The sequence below is a fragment of the Pan paniscus genome, chromosome 1, assembly GCF_029289425.2.
Source record: "Pan paniscus chromosome 1, NHGRI_mPanPan1-v2.0_pri, whole genome shotgun sequence".
In the NCBI taxonomy this organism is placed as follows: Eukaryota; Metazoa; Chordata; class Mammalia; order Primates; family Hominidae; genus Pan; species Pan paniscus.
This window is the reverse complement of record NC_073249.2, coordinates 1,417,118-1,444,930: the sequence shown is the minus strand read 5'-3', so window position 1 is coordinate 1,444,930 and position 27,813 is coordinate 1,417,118. Positions and strand designations below refer to the sequence as shown.

The following is a 27,813-nucleotide window of genomic DNA, read 5'->3' as shown; positions in this document are numbered from 1 at the left end:
TAGCATCTAAGCAGATATAATCTTTAATACATTATAGGACATGAATAACCTCCTCCAAATTAGTTTTCCAGGATCTCTAAACAGAATATTTCAAACTTCAGGTTTATTATTTTAAAATTTTAATTCATTTTGCAACTAATGAACTGGAAATAAGAGTCTTCTTTGTGAAGCATCTCCATATTTCTAGGTTTCTGATCAATCGGAAGGACAGAACTCTCTGGAAAAGTCATTAATACTTTTTCTCATGTCCAACAATCCATACATTTAGGTAAGAGTTTTCTAACTTAGTAAGAAAAATACGCAGGTCTTATTTAGCTTACTCCATTCCTGTGAAGCAAGTCATAGGTACTCTGGTGAAGAAATAATATACTTCTCACTGATACAAAAGCCATTACTATTGGAGTTTCACGATGTAAGATTGCATGCCAAAAGCACAGATCTTCATAAAGATTAGACAAAAGCAATGTGACATGGGGGCCCTGGGAAAGGAGAATGAGTTCAAGTGACAGTTTATAGTTCCAGGTAGGACAGAGCAAACACATTTCACCTGGTGGGAAAAGATAAAGCAGCTACCTGAGAATTCTAGGAAATATACAGTAGCAGGTAGATCAAAGTCCAAAATTTGAAATACTATCAAACCTGTGGTAAGTTTACTATTTTTTTCCTCTTGTCTTCAGGTGGCTTAACCTATGATGTAGGCCCAGTCATGGAAGAGCATCTTTATGTAAATCCAAAATTATTCTAAAATAAGAAGTTTATATAAGGACTTTAGCATTTAGAAAGATGGAGTTGAAGTACTGTTTCTTTTTCCTCCTGCCAAGTTCAATTAAAATCCTTGGACACTGTATATAAAACAAGCATAGGAAGATTCTGGAAGGTGAAGGGAATAAGGCAGACCAGCTAGGGACTGGCTTGTTGTTGTTTTCTTCCTCCTGTACAGGAAGGAGGTCTAGCCTAGGTCTTGGAAAATCTCACAGTCCAGAAATGCTGAAGGGCACAGATCTAAAGAAAAAGCCCCTATAACACCCAAGTCTCTCCAGTCAAAGGACACGAAAAGGGAAGGCAAGCAAGACAGAAACTTCTAGACAATACCTTCTCCACTCCAGCCAAACACCACAGAAAAGACAGAGTCCTACCTCTAGTCCCACCAGAAACATTCAAATGGCGAGCCTGGGCATCCACTCTTACCTGATTTTGCCTCTCCCGCCCCTTGATGGGCTGGAGTCAGTGGAGGCCTGCTGGAGAGTTATCGTTGCCACAGCCCAACGATAACAAGCCCATCCACTATGGTGTCACTGGAATTACATGGAAGCAGTAACAAAGCACATTTGCCCATTGCATCCACAGTGATATCCTGCAGAGAGCTGGAAATCCCACCCTGCCAAAAGCAATGAGGAGTCCTTTCTCCTCATGTAGGAGTCAAAGAGGTGGTGTTTGGAGGGAGCAACACCACTTTGATATTGGGGTGAAGATAAGATATTGGGGTGAGAAATAAGAGGATGTGCAGGAGTGTTATTCACAGCAAGCAAGATCTTGAAAGGTATATTATTCCCCAAACAGTACTTCTCCATTTTGTTGGCATAGCAATTCAGAAGGGCACTTTGGAAGAGGAGCTGGGTCATTCATGACTTCTTAGTGCTCCTGTAGAACACAGGTGGTTCGTGCTTGTTGATGTGACTGAAGGCCCTGGAGTTCTCACTGTGCCAGATCACAGGGGCCATCCTGGCACTGAGTGGGCCTGTGGCCTGTGTCCACAGGGAACACCCTGCAGGTTGGGTCCATGGGTACCAGCCTGGTGCTTGTGGCCACGGGGGAAACTGGCCTGCAGTTGGTGGGCTTAGAGCCTGTATCTGTAGGGCCAGCCTGGATACTGGGTCTGCTGGTGTTGGAATGGTGCCCAAGGCCATGGTTGACAGCCTGGTGCTGTGGTCTTCAGGTGCCAATCTGGCACTGGAGTAGGCCTGAAGCCTGGGGTTATAGGGTTGGGTCTGGCACTGAAACAGTCTGGGTCCTGTGGTCACTGGGGCTGCCCTAGTGGTGGAGCAAGTGATGGAGAACCTCAGGCAGGTCTGGAGTCTGTGTCTATGGGGGCTTCCTTGGCACAGGAATGGGCCTGGAGGCTGGGTGCATGGGTGCTGACATGGTGATTTGACGTGTTGGGCTAGCCTGTTTACGAGGCAGGCCTAAAGACTATGGTTGTGGGAGCTGGCCTAGTGCAGGGGGATCTCTGGAGCCCGGGGCTTCTGAGGCTGACCTGGCAGTAGAGCAAGCTTGGGGACTGTGTTTGCAAGCCAGCCTGGAGCCTGGTAATGCAGGGGCTAGCATGGTGCTGGGTTTTACTGGGGTAAGCCTGGTGTTGGGGTCTGAGACAAAGTTTGGTGCTCACTTTCCTTTGCCCACACAGAGGTTATCTCTCTCCATACATTACTGCTTGGCATTGGGAATGAGGCGATGTGGGTAAGATGACACTGTCCTTCCTATCCTCTTCATTGCATGTTTTAAAATTTCTGTGCTGCAATATCTCATCTGGTTTTCTTAGTTCTTGTGAAGGTCCTTTTGGGCATGAATAATTGTTTGAACTGATGTTTCTGTGAGCAGATGAGAGCTGGAAAGTCCTATTCCACCATCCTGCCAGTGCCATTTGTAGAAATAATTTCTTCAACAACAAAAGAAAAAACCAAAACAAAAAAATTTTAAAAGTGGAGAATTCTGTAATCTCAGAACTTTGGGAGTTCGAGGTGGGGCAGATCACCTGAGGTCGGGAGTTTGAGACAAGCCTGATCAACATGGAGAAACCCCATCTCTACTAAAAATACAAAATTAGCTGGGCGTGGTGGCGGGCACCTGTAGTCCCAGCTACTCAGGAAGCTGAGGTAGGAGAATGGCGTGAACCTGGGAGGAGCTTGCAAGTGAGTGGAGATCGTGCCACTGCACTCCAGCCTGGGCGACAGAGAGAGAGAAAAAAAAAAAAAGGTGGAGAATTAATAGAAAAACAACATTGAAATTAGTAAGTTCTATTTGACAAAACACTGTAAAGAGAAATATAAAACTACAAACTTGAAAAATATCTACAACTAATTTCATCAATAAAGACTTAGTATCCATAATGGAAAATAATTCCTACATACTAATAAAAATAAACCCAATTTTAAATGAGGAAATATTTGAATAGCATTCCACAAAAGAAGCAATCCAATGACCACTCAATCCATGTAGGCGTGAGGAATGACATGAAATGAGACAGAGGATTAGAGCATTCAAGCATATGGGCCAAGTCAAGAAATTTTACCTTTAATACCAAAGAAATGCAGAGAAAGGTCTTAAGACAAGGGTGACAGGTTAGTTTTGTTTTTTTGTTGTTGTTATTTCATTTTGTTTTTTTTTTTTGGAGACAGGATCTTGCTCTGTTGTTGAGATTGGAGTGCAGTGGTGTGACTACGGCTCACCTCCATCTCCCTGGCTCAATAGATCCTCCAACCTCAGCCTCCCGAGTAGCTGGGACTATAGGTACATGCCCCCGTGCCCAGTGAGATGGTCTTAAACTCCTGGGCTCAAGCTATCTGTCTGCCTCAGCCCCACAAAGTGCTAGGATTACAAGCATGAGCCAGGATGCCCAGCTGGATTAGCTTTGTGTTTAAAATTTGCCATTCATATACAAAATTGACTTGGGATAGAAAGGGCTATGAAAAGGCACAAATATACCTATTTGGGAAGAATATTAGGATAAAAGTATTAAGAATGAAAATCTAGTTCCAGAATCTCTGGTTGGGTTTATACCTATTGTCCAAGCATAAGTATCGATCATTTCTTCTTTCACTCTCAGCACAAGTGCTCTATCTAATCGAGCCTCTGGGCGTGTGGAAGGTTATATTATGCAATTAATTCGCATTCTTTTATCCCACATCACAGAAAAGAATATTTCTCCTTGTTGCTAGTCACTGAATTAATCAAAGCTCTGCTTTTCTTTTTGCTCGCCAAGGACATATTTACAAGAAATCTTGTCTCCAGAGACCTCCGAATTATAAAGAGTTTCTCTCATTAGGATCTCACTTATTAATCACCATTTCATTACAAATACTGAATCACAGCTAAATGGAAACCAGATGTGGCACTCATCAAGTTTATATTTTTGAATGAGGGAGAAGATAAAGACATTTGCAGTTGCAACTTGGAGGCTACAGCCACATTGTTAGATTAGGGCATTTTTCAGTTTTATCTGATATGTTCAGGTAAACCAAGGCTCCTTCTCAAAGAAACAGAAGTTTGAAATTTTGAATGACTGGAGTTGCTCAATGGCCCAGTTCAACAAAAATCAGCTCATAGCATGCAGTAAGTTCAATACCATAAGTGGAAAATAAAACCATAAATAATGTTATATTGTTTTTCAATTAATAGATTGCACTGATATATTTCCATACCATCTTCTTATCTGATTTATAGATTAAGCACAACACATTTTAGAATACACACTTATTTCTTTTTTTGGGGTGATAGCAGTTCTGGATCTGGGCATGAGCAATGCACATCCATGAAAGCAGGTAAAAGAAAAGAGGGAGTAGTATAATACGAGTTTTGATGTGTGGTGAATTGGATGAGTCTTTATTTCCTTTCAGTGGTGAAAGGTGTGTGTGTGTGTGTGTGTGTGTGTGTGTGTGTAGTCTTGATGTATGGTGGGATTGGATGAGTCTATATTTCTTTTCAGTGGTGAGATTTCTGTATGTGTGTGTGTTGCGTGTGTGTGTGTGTGTTCGATGAAAAGGATGTGCACATTTAAACATGTTTGCATTGACTGAATTTTAAAAAATTCATAATAAATGAGTCAATTCCGATGCCTATCAATGCTGTATAATAGTTCTCACTTTAGAGTCCTTGATATTTCTCTTCCTGATTAGTGTCACCACATCATTCCTTTAAACATTTTGATAAAAGAGATATCAATTAATGGTGCCCTGGTAAACTGTAATCAGAATAGATTCCCAAGATGAAGTTGGTTCTTTTACTTGGTCACAAGAAGCGTTTTTCTTTCTATTTGGTTGTACCTGTCCCTTTAACAACCAGCTATTTAGGCGATCAATGTCAGAAAACTAGAACAAATAGAAACACATTTTCCAGTAGAGAGACATTCAGTTGACTCCATTTTGGTTTTCTTTCTCGGTTTAACTTTTGATTTACCCAAGAAAGACCAGGAAATCAGTGATTGCCTAGAGTGAAAACTGCCAGAAGAAGAGATTATATACAAAGAAGGATAAGGAATATTTTGGATATGATGAAAATAGTCTGCCCTGGTTGTGGTGGTGGTTTCATAGGCATATACAACTGCGAAAACTCCTAGAATTGCATACTTTAAATTGATACAGTTTACCGTACATAAATTCCAGCTACATTATTTGATATGGGTGAAAATCCATTTCAGAGTTTGGCTTAAACACTATAGAAGTCTGGGAATGAGGACTCCCATTTTACTGGACTAGACCAATCCAAAGCAAAATTAAAAAAAAAAATAAAGTGAGTTGCAGATGCTAGGAAAGATCATTGTAGAAATTGCTCAATATTTTTAGGTGTCTTGAATACATAATTGATATTCTTTTTCTTTGAATCTCAACATTGAAGACAGATTCTGAAGACCAGCAAAAAGACTAGACTGATGTAAATACACATTTCCTAGCTAATCCATACCAATATCCTAAGCCTACGATAAATACTTTTGTACCTCTGCCTTTTCCTCTGCGGCTTTCTTCAAAAATATCAGTCTAAAAATCATTCAGTAAAATAGTTCTCAAAACCTAGCTCAGACACTGTTCTCTGCAACTCTTCTATAACAACACAAAATAAGACCAATCTCTTTTCTCGATACATCCACTATTACCCTTTCTCATCATGCCTGCTATTGTTTATAATACCAGATTCCACTTAGTATTTTACCTCCCTACGTTCTCTATTTGATTGTTTAAGTTTTGAATTCAAGAACTGTTTCTTATGAAATCTTTTACTATAAGAGCCAACCATTGTGCTTTTTACGTGAGGTGTTTACCAAATGTCTCCTGATACTTTTTTGAAAGGCTGTGACTATAACCTCACTAAATAGTTATGACATAAGGAGCCTTTTTTTCAGATTACTAATACCACTTTGATTTTATTTTCATAAAACTGAAAAGAACTATGACAAACCACTTGCAATGCTGTTCTTTAACACATAACGAGCAAATAAAATGCTTCAAAATAAATATGTATATTCAGCTGATGGGAATAATACTCATTTTTTGTCCAAGTATGCACACTTTATTCTTTTGTTAATACTATATATTTTCTTTGTTGATTATGTCAGTGAGGTTATTCATTCTCCCTTTTTATTTTGCATTTTGGTTGTCGTCTTTTATACACCTCACATACTATGATGTATTTATTGAGAATATGCTTTGTATAAAGCACTATTCTGTGTAATTGAGATTTAGGTTTAGAACGATAGTATCCATGCTGCATATGAGTAACCTTATAATTAATGATCACAAATTGAAATATCACTGGGGGTAGCCATATTTGATATTTCTATAATCCATTTTTTTTCTCTCTTTAGGAAGAAATGGAACGACCGCAAGTGATTTTAACCAAACTGAAGTTGCTGAATTTTTCCTCATGGGATTTTCGAATTCCTGGGATATTCAGATTGTACATGCTGCTCTATTCTTCCTAGTTTACCTGGCAGCTGTCATAGGAAATCTCCTAATCATCATACTTACCACTCTGGATGTTCACCTCCAAACCCCAATGTATTTCTTTTTGAGAAACTTGTCTTTCTTAGATTTTTGTTACATCTCTGTCACAATTCCAAAATCTATTGTTAGTTCCTTGACTCATGATACTTCCATTTCTTTCTTTGGGTGTGCTCTGCAAGCCTTCTTTTTCATGGACTTGGCGACTACGGAGGTAGCCATCCTTACAGTGATGTCCTATGACCGCTATATGGCCATCTGCCGGCCTTTACATTATGAGGTCATCATAAACCAAGGTGTCTGTCTGAGGATGATGGCCATGTCGTGGCTCAGTGGGGTGATCTGTGGATTCATGCATGTGATAGCAACATTCTCATTACCATTCTGTGGGCGCAATAGAATACGTCAATTTTTCTGTAATATTCCACAGCTCCTAAGCCTCTTAGACCCCAAAGTAATTACCATTGAGATTGGAGTCATGGTTTTTGGTACAAGTCTTGTGATAATCTCCTTTGTTGTAATTACTCTCTCCTACATGTACATTTTTTCTGTCATCATGAGGATTCCTTCTAAGGAGGGTAGATCAAAAACATTTTCTACCTGCATTCCACATCTTGTGGTCGTAACACTCTTTATGATATCTGGCAGCATTGCCTATGTGAAGCCAATTTCAAATTCTCCCCCCGTTCTGGATGTTTTCCTGTCTGCGTTCTACACAGTCATGCCCCCGACCCTGAACCCCATCATCTATAGTCTGAGGAATAGGGACATGAAGGCAGCCCTGAGAAGGCAGTGTGGTCCCTGAGAAGGCAGTGTGGTATGCTAGATGAAGAATTTGATTACGGACCAGAACTCTTGAACTCTTGTTCTAATCAGGCAATTTGTAAACTCTCTGGGCTTATATTTTCAATTGATTGCTGAGCTCTTTCTTGATTTTTAAATTAAATTCAGCTATAGTTTACCATACTCTCCATATTTGGGTGAATTCAACCTTAGAATGCACTAAAAGGTACTTTGGGGTGTTCAAAACATTAGAACTTGTGCTTTTATTCATTTTTATGAGTTGTAGATCTCAAAATTTTATAAATTATATTGTACTCAGTAATACAACATATTAATTAATATAAAAGTGAATTACTAATATAAATGAATTACTACCATATGTGTATATTAATTACAGCAGAACAAGATCATATGGATTAAAAACAACCAAATGGAAAATAAACATAAGGTAACAGTGTGTGCTCAGAATTTCTTCAGCATTATAAAGGATGGTCAAATAGGCTAGAGACCAGTGCTCTGGGAGCATATCTATTGGGTGAGATGAAATATATGCAATAATATCACAAACTATAAAGGTTCACATACGTTTATGGTGCTGTGTATAGGAAGGTTCACAGAGGAGAAATGTCATTTTCATTGTATTTTAATTAAACACAATATTATGTTAAGCTAACTAAAATCTTCTTCCATTTTTCCTCTGCATAGGAAAGTATGAACTGAAAGTTATTATACATTATTCCCAGAGTGCTTTTATGTGTATTCTATCTATATAAATATTCATCTATAAAATGCATAGCATCATTTTATAAATTAATGCTTAAACTATAATATAAATAGCATCCTACCTTAGTTATCCTTTTTAAAGTCCTTTAAATTGTATTTTTAATTGACAAAAATAATTATATATGCTTATGGGGTAAAAGTGATGTTTTAATACATGTTTGCAATGTGGAATGATTAAATCAGGCAATGTAATATATCACCTGAAACATTTGTCATTCATTTGTGGTGACAATGTTTAAAATCCTCTCTTTTAACTATTTTGAAACACACAATACATTGGTATGAACTAGATTAATCTTGCCGTGCAATAGATCACCAGAGCTTATTCTTCCTGTCTAACTGGAACTCTGTACTCTTTGACCAACATTTCCCCTTTACCAGTCTACCATCACCCTTGCCCCCATCTTCTGGTCACCACCATTCTACTCTGTATTTTTATGAGTTTGACTTTTTCAGATTCCACGTATAAGTGAGATCCTGTGGTATTTGTCTCTCTGTGACTGGCTTATTTCATGTAACATGATGTCCTCTCTAGGTTCATCCATATTGTCACTAATGACAGAATTTCATGTTTTTTTTTCAAGGCTGAATAGTATTCCATTGCGTGTGCATACTACATTTTAAAAATCCATTTGTCCATGATGGACACTTAGATTGATTCCATATTTCGGCTACTGTAATGCCGCAATGCACATGGAAAGACAGACATGTCTTTGACCTACTGATTCCAGTTCTTTGGATAGATGCAAGCGTACCTCATTGTATTGCACTTCATTTGCTGAATTTCACAAATATTGCATTTTTTATAAATCAAAGGTTTTTGGTAACTTTGCATTGGGCAAGTCTATTGGCACCATTTTTCTGACAGCGTGTGCTCACTTCACGTCTGTATGTCACCTTTTAGTGATTCTCACAATATTTCAGACTTTTTCATTATTGTTATGTCTGTTTTGGTGATCTGTGGTCAGTGATGTTCAATGTTACTATTGTATTTGTTTTGGGGAGCCATGAACTGTTCTCATATAAGGTGATAAACTTAATAAGTGTGTGTGTTCTGACTCTCCGTTGACTGGCTGTGTCCCCATCTTTTTTCCTCTCCTTAGGCCTTGCAATTTCCTTAGACACAACAATATGAAAATTAGGTCGATCAATAATCCTACAAGGCCTCTGAATTTTCAAGTGAAAGGAAGAGTTGCCCGTCTCTCACTTTAAATCGAAAGCTAGAAACTATTCAGCTTAGGGAGGAAGGTATAGTCACTCAAATTATGAAAAAATGCAACATCTAAAGGAAAACATTGATAATGATAACTATTAAATGTAAGGCTTTATTCTCACCCACAGTCATCTTAAAGTGGAAAAAATCCCAAACTACATACCCATAGAACCTAATTGCCAAAGGATTGGCACTCTGAATGTGAAAACGACTTCTTTAAATCAGGATCAGATCAAGAACATGTAAAAATATGCACTGTACTTGAAGAGTGCATTATCCTGGAAGTCATCTCACAACAGAGAAAACATAATTTGTCCAGTAACACAGGCAAGCTTTCTAAAATATTTGACAGCGTTGAGTGTTGGTGGGCTTAGGAACAACTTGGACACACACACTGCTGTTAGTGAACACTTTGATCCATATTTTGTTATTTATACGGTAATGTTAAACATGGATTGCATTCATCATGGTTCTTAGTTGAAACGTATAAAATTACAAATAGCCTATTGAGGCATATGGAGTTTAAAACGCAGACTACTGCCATTACACGCACAGTCTACATGTGAGAGCTTGGGCTGTACATTACCAGGAACTGAATATATTTTAAAAAGGCTCTCAAAACACCACAAATGGTGATGAAACCCAACAGCTGCTGCTGTACTTGTGGGTATAAGTATATTTGAGAAAATCTCTGATTTTCCAGAAGAATCGACCACTTCCACTCCATGCTTGCAAGAAACCCGATATTCCTTCACATATGTGACTTCTTCCCACAGAAGCTCCACTACTAGTTTTCTTGATGGAACCTGGGTCATATATAAGCAGGGAGATGGAGATATGAAAGAACCAGTACAAGATATGCTTCAAATCTATAGCTTCCCTGAAGACTATAATACAGACTGGAAAGAGTTTAAAATAAGGACTGAGTGAGCTTACTTATAGCATCTATCTCATGCATTACATCTGTGCCTCAGGAATTCCATGTGCAGGCATACACCTCGGAAAACTTTTTCATACATGAGAAGGCATTTTTAAGAATGTTTATTGAAGCACTAATTTGCTTTAGAAAAAAGCAGAGATACAACTGAAATTAACTTTCACTGGAGAATATATTGGTGTAAATTAATTAACCATAACTTCAGTATTTACTTTTCAAGATTTAAGAAAACCATTAAACTTGGATGAATGCATCTTCTCCATATCTGTCAATTTCCCCACCACAGTTAGTGTGTGTGTTTGTGTGTGTGTACATGTGTGTATCTGTGTATACATGTGTGCATGTGTGTTTGTGTGTTCATAAGAACTAGAAGACATCTTTAGAATTGGAATATATAAAAGTTATAAAGGCCCTCATCTGAGCATTTCCTGAGCTTTTCACTTATCCCTTAGTAGAAATACCATCTCCTTTAACAAGAGTTATTGATTCTAAGAAAAAAAGAAATTTCATTTTGTCTACTGCTGATTTATCTTGCAGATATAAAAACTGGCAAAAGTAATTCATTTATTTGTATATCATTGGTTTAATAGAAGGATAGAAGGAAGTGAAGTGGCTAGTATCTTTCATCCAAAAATCTTGACACTAGAAAACAATTTCCTAAATTTGTCTTGAATTTTCTTCCTCAGATGAAAAAACCATAACTGTATTACCTTTACAACTTATAATTAGTTTGTAAATATATGTGATTATTTTCTGTCGAAGTAGCACATGTGTGCGTGTGTGGGTGTGTGTGCACTATGACTCAGAGTCAAAGTGAATGTATTTATACTAAATGGATATGTTCATTCATCAATATTTATTGATTGATAACTGTGCACTAAGCTAATCAGGGAGAAAGTTACCGTAGCAGAGAGAAGAAACAATTTTTTTCCACTGATGAAATAATAAATGAACCAATTCAAATAATGCATAATTTATTGTCTGGAATTGTAGTTAAACGAAGAAGCATAGAGAAAGGCAGGAGGATAGAGAATGAAGTAGTATTGGATTCCAGTTTTTAAAATTTTTGATTTAATTTTTATTTTTATGGGTATATAGTAGGTGTATATATATGAGATACATGAGATATCTTGATACAGGCATGCAATAAATAGTAATCACATCAGGGTAAATGGGGTATCCATGACCTGAAGCATTTATCTTTTGTGTTACAAACAATCCAGTTATAATATGTTAGTAGTTTTAAAATGTATGATTAAATTATTTTTGACTACAGTCATTCTGTTGTGTTAACAAACACTAAGTCCTAATAATTATTTCTATTTTTGTACCCATTAACCATCACTATTTCCTCCCCACCTCCCCCAACTACCCTTACCAGACCATCCTTCTACTCTCTAGCTCCAAGAGTTTGATTATTTTAATTTTTAGCCTCTACAAATAAATGAGAACATGTGAAGTTTGTCTTTTTGTGCTTGGCTCATTTTGCTTAAAATGATGAACTCCAGTTTCATCCATGTTGTTGCAAATGACAGGATTTCATTCTTCTTATGGTTGACTAGAACCCCATTGTGTATAGTTACCAAATTTTCTTTATCCATTCATCTGTTGTTGGACACTTGTGTTGCTTCCATTGTGTAACTATTGTGAGCAGAACTGTAGCAAACATTGTAGTGCAGGCACCTTTTCAATACACTAATTTCCTTTCTTTTGTGTACATACCTAGGAGTGGGATTGCAGGATTGTATGGTAACTCTATTTTTAATTTTTTGAGGAACTGTCAAACTGTTGTCCATAGTGATTCTACTAAGTTACATTCTAACCCACAGTGTACAAGGGTTCTCTTTGCTTCACATCCTTGCCAGCATGTGTTATAGCCTGACTGACTTTTGGATAAAAACCATTTTATCTGGGGTGAGGTGATATCTCATTGTAGTTTTGATTTGTATTTCTCTGACAATCAATGATATTGAGGACCTTTTCATATACCTGTTTGCCATTTTTATGTCTTCTTTTGAGAAATGCCTATTCAGATCTTTTGCCCATGTTTAAATCAGATTATTAGATTTGTCCCTAGAGAGTTATTTGTGCTCTTTATATATTCTGTCAGATGGGTAGTTTTCAAATATTTTCTCTCAGTCTATGGGTTTTGTCTTCACTTTGTTGATTGTTTCCTTTGCTGTGCAGGAGATTTTTAACTTGATGTGATCATTTGTCCATTTTTGCTTTGGTTGCCTGTGCTTTTGAGGTATTAGTCAATAAATCTTCAACCAGTCCAATGTCTGAGAGCATTTCCCCAAAGTTTTCTTTTAGTATTTTCATAGTTTGAGGCCTTACATTTAAGTCTTTAATCCATTTTGATTTGAGTTTTCTATATGGTGAGAGAAAGGGGTCTAGTTTTATTCTTTTGCATACGAATATCCAGTTTTCCCAGCACCACTTATTGAAAATGGTGTTCTTTCCCTAATGTATGATCTTGGCACCTTTGTCAAAATTGAGTTCACTGTAGATGTATAGATTTATCTCTGGGTTCTCTATTCTGTTCCACTGATCTATGTGTCTGTTTTTATACCAGAACCATGCCGTTTTGATTACTAAAGCTCTGTAGTATAACTTAAAGTCAAATAATGTGATTCCTCCAGTTTTGTTCTTTTTACTTAATAAATCTTTGCTATTCTGGGTCTTTTGTGGTTCCACATAGATTTTAGGACTTTTTTTCCTATTTCTGTGAAAAATGTCATTGGTATTTTGATAAGGATTGAATTGAATCTGTATATTACTTTAGATAGTATGAACATTTTAACAATATTTATTCTCCTAATCCATGAACGTGAAACATCTTTCCAGTATTTTGTGTCTTCTCCAATTTATTGCATCAGCGTTTTATAGTTTTCATTGTAGAAATCATTCACTTCTGTGGTTAATTCCTTGGTATTTTATTTTATTTGTAGTTATTGTCTGGTCTGGTGTTGATGAAATTCACCAGCTCTTGTTTTTCTGGAAAGTCTTCAATTCTTCTTCATATTTAACTAATATTTTCCCTGGATATGGTATTCCAGAATACAAGTATTTTTCCTTCTGCACTGTAAACATGTCATACCATTCTCCTGGTCTGTAAGCTTTCTATTGAAAAGTCTGTTCCTAGATGTATTTGAGCTTCATGGTATGTTATTTGTTTCTTGTCTCTTGCTGCTTTTAGGATCCTTTATTTTGACCTTCGGAAGTTTATTAAATGCCTTGAGGTAGTCTCATTTGGGCTAAATCTGATTGGTGTTCTATAACCTTGTACTTGAATATTGATATAGGTTTGTGAAATTCTATGTTATTACACCTTTGAATAAACTTTCTACTCCTATCTCTTTCTCTACCACCTCTTTAAAGCCAATAACTTTTAGAGTAGCCCATTTGAGGCTATTTTCTAGATCCTGTAGGCATGCTTCTTTGTTTCTTATAATTTTTCCTTTTGTCCCCAATATGGTTAGGCTTTGCATCCCCACCAAAATCTCATCTTGAATTGTAATCCCCACATGTCAAGAGAGAGACAAGGTGGAGGTAATTGAATCATGGGGGCAGATTCCCCCATGCTGTTCTCATGATAGTGAGTGAGTTCTCATGAGATCTGATGGTTTTATAAGGGGCTCTTCCCCCTTTGCTTGACTCTTCTCCTTCCTGCCACCTTGTGAAGAAGGTGCCTTGCTTCCCCTTCCTCCATGATTGTAAGTTTCCTGAGGCCTCCCCAGCTATGTTGAACTGTGAGTCAATTAAACCTATTTTCTTTATAAATTACTGAGTCTCAGGCAGCTCTTTACAGCAGTATGAAAATGGAGTAAACTATCTCCTCTGTTTTCAAATAGCCTGTCTTCAAGCTCACTAATTCTTTTTCCTGTTTAATCAATGTGCTATTGGAAAACTCTGATGCATTCGTCAGTAGGTCAATTGCATTTTTCAACTCCAGAATTTCTGCTTGTTTTTATTTCAATCTCTTTGTTAAATTTATTTGACAGAATTCTGAATTCCTTCCCTGTGTTATTCTCAATTTTTTTGAGTTTTTTTCAACACAGCTATTTTGAATTCTCTATCTGAAAGGTGACATATCTGTGTTTCTCCAGAATTGATCTCTGGTGCCTTATTTAGTTCATTTGCTGAGGTAATGTTTTCCTGGATGATGTTGATGCTTGTGGATGGATGTTCATTTGTGTCTGGGCATTAAAGAGTTAGTTATTTTTTGTACTGCTCACAGTCTGAGCTTATTTGTACCCATCCTTTTTGGGAAGGCTTTCCAGGTATTAAAAAAGACTTGGGTGTTGTGATCTAAGCTGTATTGGCTTTAGGGGGCACCCAAGGCCAGTAATCCTGTGGTTCTTGTAGACTCATAGAGATACCACCTTGATGGTCTTAAATGATATCCGGAATAAATCACTGGATTACCAGAAAGAGACTTATGTTTTCTTTGCTTACTTTCTCTCAAACAAATGAAGTCTCTCTCTCTCTCTACTCTGAACCACCTGGAGCTAGGAATGGGGCGACACAAACACCCCTGTGGCCACGAGCATCAGAGTGCTCTCGATCAGACCTGAAACCAGCACAGGACTGAGCCTGGCTCATGGCCTGCTATAAACATTACCTGGCTACTTCCAATGTTTTCTCAAGGCTTTGGGGCTCTATAACCAGCAGGTGAGAAAGCCAGCCAGGCCTGTGTCCTTCCCTTCAGGGCACAGACTTCCCACAGGCCCCTGCCAAGTCCAGAGGTGCCATTCAGTAGCCAGGGACTAGAGTAAAATCCTTAGAAGTCTACCTGGTGTTCTATTGTACTGTGGCTTTGCTGGCATTCAAACCACGAGATGCAGTTCTATCCCCTCTTCCCCCCATTTTCCACAGGCAGAGGAACCTCAATCTGTGACCACTACCACCACGGCCCACAGGGAGTATTCCAGGATACTGAAAGTATTTCCTTAAGGCCAAAGGGCTCTTTAGTTACCTTGCGGTAAATGCTGCCTAGGATAGGACTCATTTTTCAGGGCAGCGGACTCTCGTTTGGCCCAGGATAGATCCAGAAATGCCAACAAAGAGCCAAAGCCTGGACTCAAAGACCCCAAGGACCTGCTTGGTTCTCTAGCCCCCTGTGGCTAAACCGGTGACAAAGTCCCCTTTACTTTTTCCTCTGCTTTTCTCAAGTAGAAAGGGTTTTTCTCCATAGCCCCTATAGCTGGGATGGTGCCGAGTTTTACCTGAAGGTAGCCAGTCTCAGAGTCTCACTGAAGGGCCACAAGATACTACCTGGGTATTTCTCCTAGTTATTCAGGGTCCAAGGGCTCTTTAGTTAGCAGGTGATGAATCCTGCCAGGACTGGGTAATTTCCTTTAAGGCAGCAGGTTTCCTTCTGGCCTAGGGTGTGTCTAGAATTGTCATTTTGGAACTAGGGCCTGGAAAGGGGGCCTCACGGCTCTGACTGATGGCCTATCTTACTGTGACTGAGGTGGTATCCAAGATGTAAGACAGAGTTCTCTTTACTCTCTTCAATCCTCAAGCAGAAGGAAGCAGTCTGTTTTGGAGCCATGAGCTGTGCAGCCTAAGGTTGGGGGGGTGATGTAAGCACTCCCTTGGCCACCCAAGATGATGTCTCAGTATGTCATATGCCCTCCAAGTTCCCTGGTTCTGAGCCCAGTTCAGCACTAGGACCCACCTAGGAGTTGCAGTCTTTGCAGTCTATACTGCCTTACAAGTTTGTATAGGATCCCAGAGCACTTTAGCCTACCATGGCGACATTTGCCAGAACTCAAGTTCCAACAGCTGGCATGTGTTATTCCCTTCTAGCTAGGGCTGATGTATCTGCTTCCTTTGTGGAAAGGTGTTAGCTGAGTTCAGTCCAGTTTTGCTTTCTGCTGTGGCAGGACAGCACTGAGTTCAATACAACGTCTCACAATTGCTGTGCTATCCTTCTTACAGCACACAGATTCTCTCTTCGCACCACATGGCCACTGCCAAGGGACTGGAGAGAGGTAATATCAGGGATTTAAGACTTTCTTTCCTACCTTCTTCAGTGTCTCTTTTATTAATGTGAGGTTAAAACCAGGTATTGTGAGTGCTCACTTGATTTTGGTTCTTATAAAGGTGGTTTGTTTTGTATAGATGTGAAACTGGTGGAGGCAGGGGAGAAAATCAGTAGAGCCCTTTATTTGGCCATCTTATTCTTCCCCCTCAGTTTCTAGTTTAGATGGCATGCATGGAACTGCTTTTTGGTAATGTATTTGAGCAGAGACTAAAACACATATAAGTAGAGATTGTCCTCCCCCCGCAGAAAAAAACTTACATTTTATCCCATTGTGGATTTTTATGACTAAAATAATCTTAGTATAGATCATTATACTTTTAAAAACACTGGTAACTGTTCATTGCAGTCAATACCTAGGGAGATATAACAAACAGAGATGATCTGTGTCCTCAGCAAACCTTAAAATTTACACTGTGAGTCCACATAAACACTTTCAATTAATTTGAACTATGCATTTATTTATTCATCACTTGCATGTATCGAATAAATGCTCTATATATTCTGAAGCACTGGTACTTTAAGGACTGATTGATACTCTTGTTAATATAAAAATAAATTCCTCTGCTTTCATGGAACTTACTTTCTGGTAGAAGAAGGCAAAATAGTCATATAAGGATATTAATGCAATAAACGTGCAAAGAGCTTTGACGTAAATAAAAAAGCTATGAAGTATATAGTAGAATAAAGAATATAAATCCTTTGGGTATGTACCCAGTAAGGGGAATGCTGGGTCAAATGGTATTTCTGGTTCTAGATACTTGAGGATTCACGACACTGTCTTCCATAATGGTTGAATTAATTTACACTCCCACTAACAGTGTAAAGGCATTCCTATTTCTCCACATCCTCTCCAGCATCTATTGTTTCCTCACTTTTTAATTATCACCATTCTAACTGGCATGAGATGGTATCTCATTGTGGTTTTGATTTGCATTTCTCTAATGACCAGTGATGATGAGCTTTTTTTTCATATGTTTGTTGGCTGCATAAATGTCTTCTTTTGAGAAGTGTCTGTTCATATCCTTGGTGCACTTTTTGATGGGGTTGTTTTTTTTTTTGTAAATTTGTTTAAAAGCTCTTTGTAGATTTGAGATATTTGCCCTTGGTCAGATGGATAGATTGCAAAAGTTTTCTCCCATCCTGTAGGTTGCCTGTTCACTCTGATGATAGTTTCATTTGCTGTGCAGAAACTCTTTAGTTTAATTAGATCCCATTTGTCAATTTTGGCTTTTGTTGTCATTGCTTTTGGTGTATTAGTCATGAAGTCTTTGCCCATGCCTATGTCCTGAATGGTATTGCCTAGGTTTTCTTCTAGGGTTTTTATGGTTTTAGGTCTTATGTTTAAATCTTTAATCCATCTAGAGTTTTTTTTTGTATAAGGTGTAAGGAAGGAATCCAGTTTCAGCTTTCTGCATATATCTAGCCAGTTGTCCCAACACCATTTATTAAATATGGAATCCTTTCCCCATTGCTTGTTCTTGTCAGGTTTGTCAAAGATCAGGTAGTTGTTGATGTGTGGTGTTATTTCTGAGGGCTCTGTTTTGTTCCATTGGTCTGTATGCCTGTTTTGGTACCAGTGCCATGCTGTTTTGGTTACTGTAGCCTTGTAGTATAGTTTGAAGTCAGGTAGCCTGATGCCACCAGCTTTGTTCTTTTTGCATAGGATTGTCTTGGCTATGTGGGCTCTTTTTTGGTTCCATGTGAAATTTAAGGTAGTTTTTTTTTTCAAATTCTGTGAAGAAAGTCAGTGGCAGCTTGATGGGGATAGCATTGGATCTATAAATTACTTTGGGCAGTATGGCCATTTTTATGATCTTGATTTTTCCTATCCATGAGCATGGAATGTTTTTCCATTTGTTTGTGTCCTCTCTTATTTCCTTGAGCAGTGGTTTGTAGTTCTCCTTGAAGAGGTCCTTCACATCCCTTGTAAGTTGTGTTCCTAGGTATTTTATTCTCTTTGTAGCAGTTGTAAATGGGAGTTCACTCATGATTTGGCTCTCTGTTTTTCTGTTATTGGTGTAGAAGAATGCTTGTGATTTTTGCACATTGATTTTGTATCCTGAGATTTTGCTGAAGTTGCTTATCAAGCTTAAGGAGACTTTGGGCTGAGACGATGGGGTTTTCTAAATATACAATCGTATCATCTGCAAACAGAGACAATTTAAATTCCTCTTTTCCTAATTGAATACGTTTTATTTCTTTTTCTTACCTGATTGCCCTGGCCAGAACTTCCAATACTATGTTGAATAGGAGTGGAGAGAGAGGGTATCCTTGTTTTGTGCCTGTTTTCAAAGGGAATGCTTCCAGTTTTTGCCCATTCAGTATGATATTGGCTGTGAGTTTTTCATTAATAGCTCTTATTATTTTGAGATATGTTCCATCGATACGTCGTTTATTGAGAGTTTTCAGCATGAATTGTTGAATTTTGTTGAAGGCCTTTTCTCCATCTATTGAGATAATCAGGTGGTTTTCGTCATTGGTTCTGTTGATGTGATGGATTACGCTTATTGATTTGCATATGTTGAACCAGCCTTGCATACTAGGGATGAAGCTGACTTGATCATGGTGGATAAACTTTTTGATGTGCTGCTGGATTCAGCTTGCCAGTATTTTATTGAGGATTTTCCCATCGATGTTCATCAGGGATATTGGCCTGAAATTTTCTTTTTTTGTTGTGTCTCTGCCAGGTTTTGGTATCAGGATGATGCTGGCCTCGTAAAATGAGTTAGGGAGGATTCCCTCTTTTTCTATTGTTTGCAATAGTTTCAGAAGGAATGGTACCACCTCCTCTTTGTACCTCTGGTAAAATTCGGCTATGTATCCGTCTGGTCCTGGACTTTTTTGGTTAGTAGGCTATTAATTACTGCCTCAATTTCAGAACTTGTTATTGGTCTATTCAGGGATTTGACTTCTTCCTGGTTTAGTCTTGGGAGGGTGTATGTGTCCAGGAATTTATCCATTTCTTCTAGATTTTCTAGTGTATTTACATAGAGGTGTTTATAGTATTCTCTGATGGTAGTTTGTATTTCTGTGGGATCAGTGGTGATAACACTTTTATCATTTTTTGTGTGTATTTGATTCTTCTCTTTTTTCTTATTAGTCTGGCTAGTGGTCTATTTATATTGTTGATCTTTTCAAAAACCCAGCTCCTGGATTCATTGATTTTTTGAAGGCTTTTTCGTGTCTCTATCTCCTTCAGTTCTGCTCTGACTTTAGTTATTTCTTGTCTTCTGCTAGCTTTTGAATTTGTTTGCTCTTGCTTCTCTAGTTCTTTTAATTGCGATGTTAGGGTGTCGATTTTAGATCTTTCCTGTTTTCTCTTGTGGGCATTTAGTGCTATAAATTTTCCTCTACACACTGCTTTAAATGTGTCCCAGATATTCTGGTACATTGTGTCTTTGTTCTCATTGGTCTCAAAGAACATCTGCCTTCATTTCATTATTTACCCAGTAGTCATTCAGGCACAGGTTGTTCAGTTTCCATGTAGTTATGTGGTTTTGAGTGAGTTTCTTAATATCGAGTTCTAATTTGATTGCACTGTGGTCTGAGAGACTGTTTGTTGTGATTTTCGTTCTTTCTCAGTTGCTGAAGAGTGTTTTACTTCCAATTATGTGGTCTATTTTAGAATAAGTGCTATGTGGTGCTGAGAAGAATGTATATTCTGTTGATTTGGGGTGTAGAGTTCTGTAGATTTCTATTAAGTCTGCTTGGTCCAGCGCTGAGATCGAGTTCTGGATATCCTTGTTAATTTTCTGTCTCATTGATCTGTCTAATATTGACAGTGGGGTATTAAAGTCTCCCACTATTACAGTGTGGGAGTCTAAGTCTCTTTGTAGGTCTCTAAGAACTTGCTTTATGAATCTGGGTGCTCCTATATTGGGTGCATATATATTTAGGATAGTTAGTTCTTATTGTTGCATTGATCCCTTTACCATTACGTGATGCCCTTCTTTGTCTCTTTTGATCTCTGTTGGTTTAAAGTCTGTTTTGTTAGAGATTAGGATTTCAACTCCTGTTTTTTTGTTTTTTTGTTTTTTGTTTTTTTGCTTTCCATTTGCTTGGTAAACATTCCTCCATCCCTTTATTTTGAGCCTATGTGTGTCTTTGCACATGAGATGGGTCTTCTGAATACAGCACACTGATGGGTCTTGACTCTTTATCCAATTTGCCAGTCTGTGTCTTTTAATTGGGGCATTTAGCCCATTTACATTTAAGGTTAATATTGTTATGTGTGAATTCGATCTGCCATTATGATGCTAGCTGGTTATTTTGCCCGTTAGTTGATGCAGTTTTTTCATAGTGTCGATGGTCTTTACATTTTGGCATGACTTTGCAGTGGCTGGTACCAGTTGTTCCTTTCCATGTTTAGTGCTTCCTTCAGGAGCTCTTGTAAGGCAGGCCTGGTGGTGACAAAACCTCTCAGCATTTGCTTGTCTGTAAAGGATTTTATTTCTCCTTTGCTTATGAAGCTTAGTTTGGTTGGATATGAAATGCTGGGTAGAAAATTCTTTTCTTTAAGAATGTTGAATATTGGCCCCTACTCTCTTCTGGCTTGTAGGGTTTCTGCAGAGAGATCTGCTGTTAGTCTAATGGGCTTCCCTTTGTGGGTAACTTGACCTTTCTCTCTGGCTGCCCTTAACATGTTTTCCTTCATTTCAACCTTGGTGAATGTAATGATTATGTGTCTTGGAGTTGCTCTTTTCGAGGAGTGTCTTTGTGGTGTTCTCTGTATTTCCTGTATTTGAATGTTGGCCTGTCTTGCTAGGTTGGGGAAGTTCTCCTGGATAATATCCTGAAGAGTGTTTTCCAACTTGGTTCCATTCTCCTCATAACTTTCAGAAACACCAGTCAAACATGGATTTGGTCTTTTCACATAGTCCCATATTTCTTGCAGGCTTTTTGCATCTCTTTTCACTCTTTTTTCTCTAATCCTGTCTTTTTGCTTTATTTCATTGAGTTCATCTTCAATCTCTGATATTCTGTCTTCCTCTTGATCGATTTGGATATTGATACTGGTGTATGCTTCACGAAGTTCTCATGCTGTGTTTTTCAGCTCCATCAGGTCATTTATGTTCTTTTCTAAACTGGTTATTCTAGTTAACAATTCATCTAACCTTTTTTCAAGGTTCTTAGCTTCCTTGAATTGGGTTAGAACATGCTCCTTTAGCTCGGAGGAGTTTGTTATTACCTACTTCTGAAGACTACTTCTGTCAATTCATCACTCATTCTCCATCCAGTTTTGTTCCCTTGCAGGTGAGGAGTTGTGATCCTTTGCAGGAGAAGAGGTTTTCTGGTTTTTAGAACTTTCAGCCTTTTTGTACTGGTTTCTCCCCATCTTCATGGATTTATCTACCTTTGGTCTTTGATGTTGGTAACCTTCAGATGGAGTCTCTGAGTGGATGCCCTTTTTGTTGATGTTGATACACTTCCTTTCTGTTTGTTAGTTTTCCTTCTAACAGTCAGGCCCCTCTGCTGCAGGTCTGTTGGAGCTTGTTGGAGGTCCACTCCAGACCCTGTTTGCCTGGCTATCACCAGTGGAGGCTGAAGAACAGCAAAGACTGCTGCCTGTTCCTTCCTCTGGGAGCTTTGTCCCAGAGGGGCACCCACCAGATGGCAGCCGGAGCTCTCCTGTATGAGGTGTCTGTCAGCCCCTACGGGGAGGCGTCTCCCAGTCAGAATGCACGGGGGTCAGGGACCCACTTGAGGAGGCAGTGTGTCCCTTATCAGAGCTTGAAGGCTGTGCTGGGAGATCCGCTGCTCTCTTCAGAGCTGTCAGGCAGGGACGTTTAAGTCTGCTGAAGCTGCGCCCACAGCCGCCCCTTCACCCAAGTGTCTGTCCCAAGGACTTATAGATGCCTGTAAGTCCCTGACTTATAGATGCCTTTTTTTTCAGAGATGTCCAAAGAGGAGGAATCTAGAGAATGCCATAGTCTTAAATAGCATTTTCAGGGTTGACATTGTGCAGTAGCTGAAATTTAGGCAAAAGCTTAAAGGAGGTAAGGGAATTGGTCCTAACCTATTTAGTGGAAGAATGTTCCAGACAGAGAAACATGTGCAAAGTCCCTAGGTAAAAGCTGCCTGGCATGTTCCAAGAACGAGGAAGAGACTGGCATAGCTGGAGGGGAGTGAGTGAGGGCCAGTGAAGTGGAACACGCAGGTGAAGAGGCAGCTGAGTAGCAGATCACCATGGAGGAAACAGGGGCCCACTGCAGGGCTGTGAGGAGTGATGTGATCTGACTGATTATTTTACAGTGCCCTTCTAGCTGCCCTGTAGAAGGTCAAAGGAAGAACTAGGAAGGACCATTGTGGGCTGTTGGAACAATCCTGGCAAGAGACAATGGTGGCTCCGGCTGGCATGGGAGGGTGTGGAAGGGGCTTACCTGATGCTCTGTGATGGTTTATATCTCTCTCATGAGGGTGTGTGCATTTCCTCAACACCTGGCAGCAGCGGAATGTTGGATCTATTTAAGATAAATATTAACAGCCTGATTATTATAGGTGTTATGTTATTATTCCAACAATAACCGGTACCCTAATTCTCTTATTCCAGCTCAGTGTCCAACAATTCTGTCCAGTTCTGACACTAGCCGGAGTTAGCACTGACCCCAGGGGTTAAGGGCTCAGTTCCCCAAGACCACCTCCACTTCAGATGCAGGCCAGAAATGGGGTCCTCAGGCTATTTACACTACTGCCTAGCTCACTAAAAATGTGAGGGTTGGTAGTTTGTTTCAAACTATGACTCCACCACTCCTGTCCCCAGGTTTGAGAATTTTCTAGAATGGCTCATTCCTCAGGAAAGCGCTTTACTTACAGTCACAGTTTATCTTAAAGGATACAGTTTAAGAGCAGCCAAACGGAAGAGATGTACAGGGTAAGGGGTGGGGTGGGGATGGAGGTTCCCTGTCTTCTCTGGGGGCACTAGCACCTCAATGTATTCACCATCCTGGAAGCTCAGCCTCGTTGTTTCAGGGGTTTTACTGAAGTTTCATCACATAGGCATGATTGATGGCAATTGGTGGTGATTGGACTCAGTCTCCAGCCCTTGTCCCCTCCCTGCACATCAGGGGGTAGGGCTGAGAGTTCAGCCCTCTATTCATGTGGTTGGTTGCCCTGGCCACCAGCTCCCATCTAGAAGCTATGTAAGGGCCATCTAGAGTCACCTCTTAGCATTAACTCAGGTAAGATCAAAAGGGGCTATTTATGAATAATGAAAGAAACTCCTATCACTCAGGAAATTCCAAGAATTTCAGGTGCCTTTTTGCCAGGAATCAAGGGCAAAGACCAAACAGATAAACATTTTGACCCTAACTTTTGAGACAGGGTCATGCCAGAGCTCAAGCGATCCTCCTGCTTCAGCCTCCCAAGTAGCTGGGACTAGGTGCATGCACTCGTACCCGGGTAATTTTTTTTTTCATTTTTTGTAGAGATGGGGTCTCCCTTTGTTGTCCAGGCTGGTCTTAAATTCCTGGCCTCAAGGGTTCCTCCAGCATCAGCTTCCCAAACTGTTACAATTACAGGTGTGAGCCACTGCATCTGGCCCAAATATACATTTTTGATGATAACACAATGGGAGTATCGAAAATTCAGATGGGAGAGCAGAGTCCATTGTTCAGAAGAACAGGCAGATCAGTGAAGTCCAAGTGTCTGAAAACCAACGCAGGCAGGGAAGAGTAGGTGGGCAGTTGGAGGGCCAAGAAAACTAGCAGCCTGATGTGGCTGATGAAGGACGGAAGTGGATATGGGCTTTCAGCCATGAGCAGTTGGCAATAACTTAGAAGTGGAGCCTGGGTGTGGAGAAGGAGCAAGTAGATTTGCAATTTTTCAACTTCTCTTACGTTTCAGGAGTTCATCAGTGTAAATAAGTTCATGAATGTCCAGGCATATTCACATGCATAGCTCCATGTCTCGAAATCTTCACTTGCTTGACAAGATCTTAATCCCATGTTTCTCTTGTCTCCTTAAATTCCTCCTCAGCTATTTCTGGGTGTCCTTGGAATGGTGATGTCTCAACATGGGCTTGGGAACACGTTTGCTCCTCTTCTTTCCACTTGAGTCCAGGGGCCTTGCCATGGCCTTTGCACTTGGTCCTCTTTGAAAGACATGATTCCTGTGCACCCAACAGACCCCTGTGAAACAGGAATAAAAATGTCTCATGGGATGTCAGTGAAGATTCAATAAGATAGTGTTTATAAAGCACTGAAGATTAAATAAGAATGTTTGATTCCTACTAAAAGCTCAATTAATGGCTGGTGTTATTATTATTATTACTGTTCTTATTGTTAGGCATGGTTTTGAATTCCTCACCATCCTAATTGCCACTTAAAAATGAACAACTGTCTTTGTGGATAAAATTTCAGAGACAGTATGGGGACTAACTTTTCCAGAATATGAACCTAGTGCCTCCCACAGTGGTAGAAATTAAAATCCTGTGTGAAAACACAAATATGCCTGGGAGAGTTACTGGTTGTCAAGAAAGTTCTTTAGTTTCCTTTCTGCGTGAAGAAGGAAGCAGGGCTCAAGGGGCCCTACCAAGGCCATGGAGAATGGTAAGTGCTGCTCACAGCCACCCAGTCTGCGTTCTTCTTTCTAAAGGAGGTCTAAAGAGGTGGGAGTAAATCAGTTCAGTTTGTAAACACTCACACACACACACACACACACACATGAAAATATGCAAGACGGAATCCCAGGGCCACTTTGGGGTGAGACCTTCCCCATGAGCAGGAAGGATGTTGAGGAACTAGAGCAGAGCCCAGGTGGGAAGAACAACCAACAAGGTCACGTGGCAGCTTGATCTGGCTGGGAACTGAGCTCTGCAGTATGCTTGGGAATATAAACAATGGGGACAGAAAAGAAAAAAAAAAGATTTCATTAGAAATGTAAAATCAACCAGGAGGGCAGCTCTGTCCTGCTGGCGCATAAAGCCATGGTGGAGGCCCAGGAAAGTTCTGTTGATGGAAAACAGTATCTGGGCATTCGGCAGCAACAGATGACTTAGATATGTTCCCTTGATTTCAGTACTCTCACTTTTATATTGAAATTATGTTATTTCATTTCTCAGCACCTGGTAGAGTGCCTGCACAAGGACTGTGCAGTTAGCATTTGCTGAACTTCACAGAATTGGGGATGGGGTGGAGAAAAGAGCAGAGCCCATCACGAGAGGGAGGTAAAATTGAGATAAAGAAGTTTGAGATGCTCTAGACACCCTTTGCCTACTTCACCTTTTTTTCTGGCATTAGCCTTGAGCATTAAGATGCAAAGTAAAAGCGAAGGAAAAGGAAGAGACCTGGAGTGAGGATAGTGCATGGAGCTCATCCTCATGAAATTCTTCTCTGGTTGCTGTTCCCATGAGGTTACGCGATGCCTGGGCACAGGAACTGAGCTCCTGGGTCCTGATACCGTGTCCAGCCCATAGTGGGGGCTCCCCATTTTATGATAAGAATAAATGAGCACCTCCCAGATCGGTGACTTGCTCCACCCCACAATAACCCCGGGAGGAGGGTGTGGTCAGTCCAGCTGTACAGGTGAGAAAGTGAGCTGGGAGCTGTGACTTAGCCACACCCTCTCAGCAGCCGTTGTGAGAGCTGGGGTCACACAGTTGATTCACTGCCATAGGGGAAAAGTGGAGGAGGGAGAGGGGCAGAGAGCGAAGAACAACTCAGGAAAATGAAGGAAAAGCAGAGGAGAAATTAACTGACTGGAAAAATGACAATAGTTGGAAGACAGACGAAAAAGGGACGAGTGCATCAGAGTGTATTTTGGCACTTATTACTCTATCTCCTTTTTATACTACTTCCCTTTTTCAACTTAATAGTTAAGGCACGTCGGTCTAGTCTTCCCCGAAGGGAGCTTGCCAGGCTCTGCGACAGGCTTGGAAGTTGGAGCCCGGGCCCTGGGTTCTCTCAGCTTCCCGCTCAGGAGGCGGAGTGGGAGGAGCGGGCCTGGCGGCCGTGGGGGCGGGGCTGCTCCACTAACGGTTACTGGTCGCTGCTGCCGCCGCGCTCCTCCCCTGGCTGCGGCAGAGGCGCGCGCCTGCGCCCTGAGGATCCCGCCCTTGGGCCGCCGGGAACCTCGCAGAGCGGCGGGGTGGCCCTGGCGAGGCGCGTGTGTTGGGGGTTCGCTCGAGCCTCACGACGCCCGCGACTGGGGACTCGGAACCTGGGCCAGGCTGGGACGAGGCCGCGCGGGAGGGCGCGCTGGGCGGACGCTGGGGCCGCGGAGCCCAACCGCCCTTGTCCTGGACGCCCCTTCGCGGTCCGCACTGGCGGGTGCCCTCTCCTGAGGGGAACTGAGGCGGGGCGCCTGCCACCATTCGTGATTTTCCGTGACTCACCCTCTCAACAGTGTCCCGTCAGCCCCCGCTTTCTGGAACTACGATGACTTTCCATGGGCATTATAGTCAGAGGAGGTTTTCTGTGAGACATCTGGGAAAGGTGACTCAATGATGACTCATATTGTTCTATTATGTTGTACATTTAACTGGGATACTGGTGAATAGCTTTTATATCTTGGAATTTTTTCCCATTTTTGAATCAGAAATTTAGGACCAAGAATCTTCTGTCACAGAACCTATTACTTTGAGGAGTGAACTAATATTAACGGTGCTAAACTGTACATGAACGACTTGGTAGATGAAAACTTTGGAAAATAGGAACATTTCATGTCATCACATGTATCCTCCAGCATTGGGGAAAGTTCAACAGTTGCCTTAAGGCGGGGGTTTAATTGAGGACATTTACTAAAAAGTTACTTATTCTTTTTGAAATTCTCTTCTGATAAACATCTTCCCGGGATAATGAACATCTCCAGGATGTGAGAGCCGAGCGCGTGTCCGGGGAGTGCTTGAGCAACGCAGGATGGCTTCGGTGCTGCGTTCCTTAGACCCGTGCAGACCCTGCTGAGCCCTCAGCATCTGTGAGTGAGTCCCTCAGCGTCACCTTGGCCTCCCGTGTAGCTAGATCAGTCTTCCGACCCCTTGTTCTACTTGCACAGATTTCTGATTAACCTCTTCTGCTCCTCCAGAGATGAGTCAGGGCTCCGTATCAGCCCCCCAAGGCATTTGCTGGCGTCTGACATTTACCTGGAGGACTTTAGGCTGCGAAAGGGCAAAGTTTGGCGTTCTCATCTTTTTTTTGGTGCCTGCCCCCGGGTCTTGACCTTTCTCTGGAGTCTCCTCTCCTGGTTCTTTACCCACCTCTTTGGTTTCTCCTGTGGTTCTTTGTCAACGTGTCCCCTAGATGTCACACTCTGAGGCTCATTTGTGGCTGAGTCTTGCATTGGAAGTGTTTTTGCAGGTGTCTCTGCGAAGCGTGGATATGGGATGGTGAAAGTGGCAGTG

At 40.5% G+C, this 27,813-nt stretch overlaps 1 protein-coding gene and 1 long non-coding RNA gene across 2 annotated transcripts; one reads left to right on the top strand and one right to left on the bottom strand.

Moving 5' to 3' along the window:
• Positions 1-113: 113 nt before the first annotated feature.
• Positions 114-27,813, bottom strand: LOC134731134 (uncharacterized). The gene is made up of 3 exons (XR_010113251.1): positions 27,670-27,813; positions 22,859-22,939; positions 114-2,940 (listed from the first exon to the last, which is right to left on the bottom strand). It is a non-coding gene; the product is annotated as an uncharacterized LOC134731134 (long non-coding RNA).
• LOC100983294 (olfactory receptor 14L1) lies at positions 2,935-9,336 on the top strand. The gene is made up of 2 exons (XM_055091935.3): positions 2,935-4,329; positions 6,575-9,336. The coding sequence occupies exons 1-2, from the start codon at positions 4,293-4,295 to the stop codon at positions 7,513-7,515; spliced, it is 978 nt and encodes a 325-aa protein (XP_054947910.1). The 5' UTR covers positions 2,935-4,292; the 3' UTR covers positions 7,516-9,336.

What these genes read in the sequence shown, in the direction of transcription:
- LOC100983294 (XM_055091935.3), top strand. Translation starts at nt 4,293, where the DNA reads ATGGCCCAGTTCAACAAAAATCAGCTCATAGCATGCA. An exon ending in AAATCAGCTCATAGCATGCA is followed by an intron (nt 4,330 to 6,574) that starts GTAAGTTCAATA and finishes TTCTCTCTTTAG; the next exon opens with GAAGAAATGGAACGACCGCA.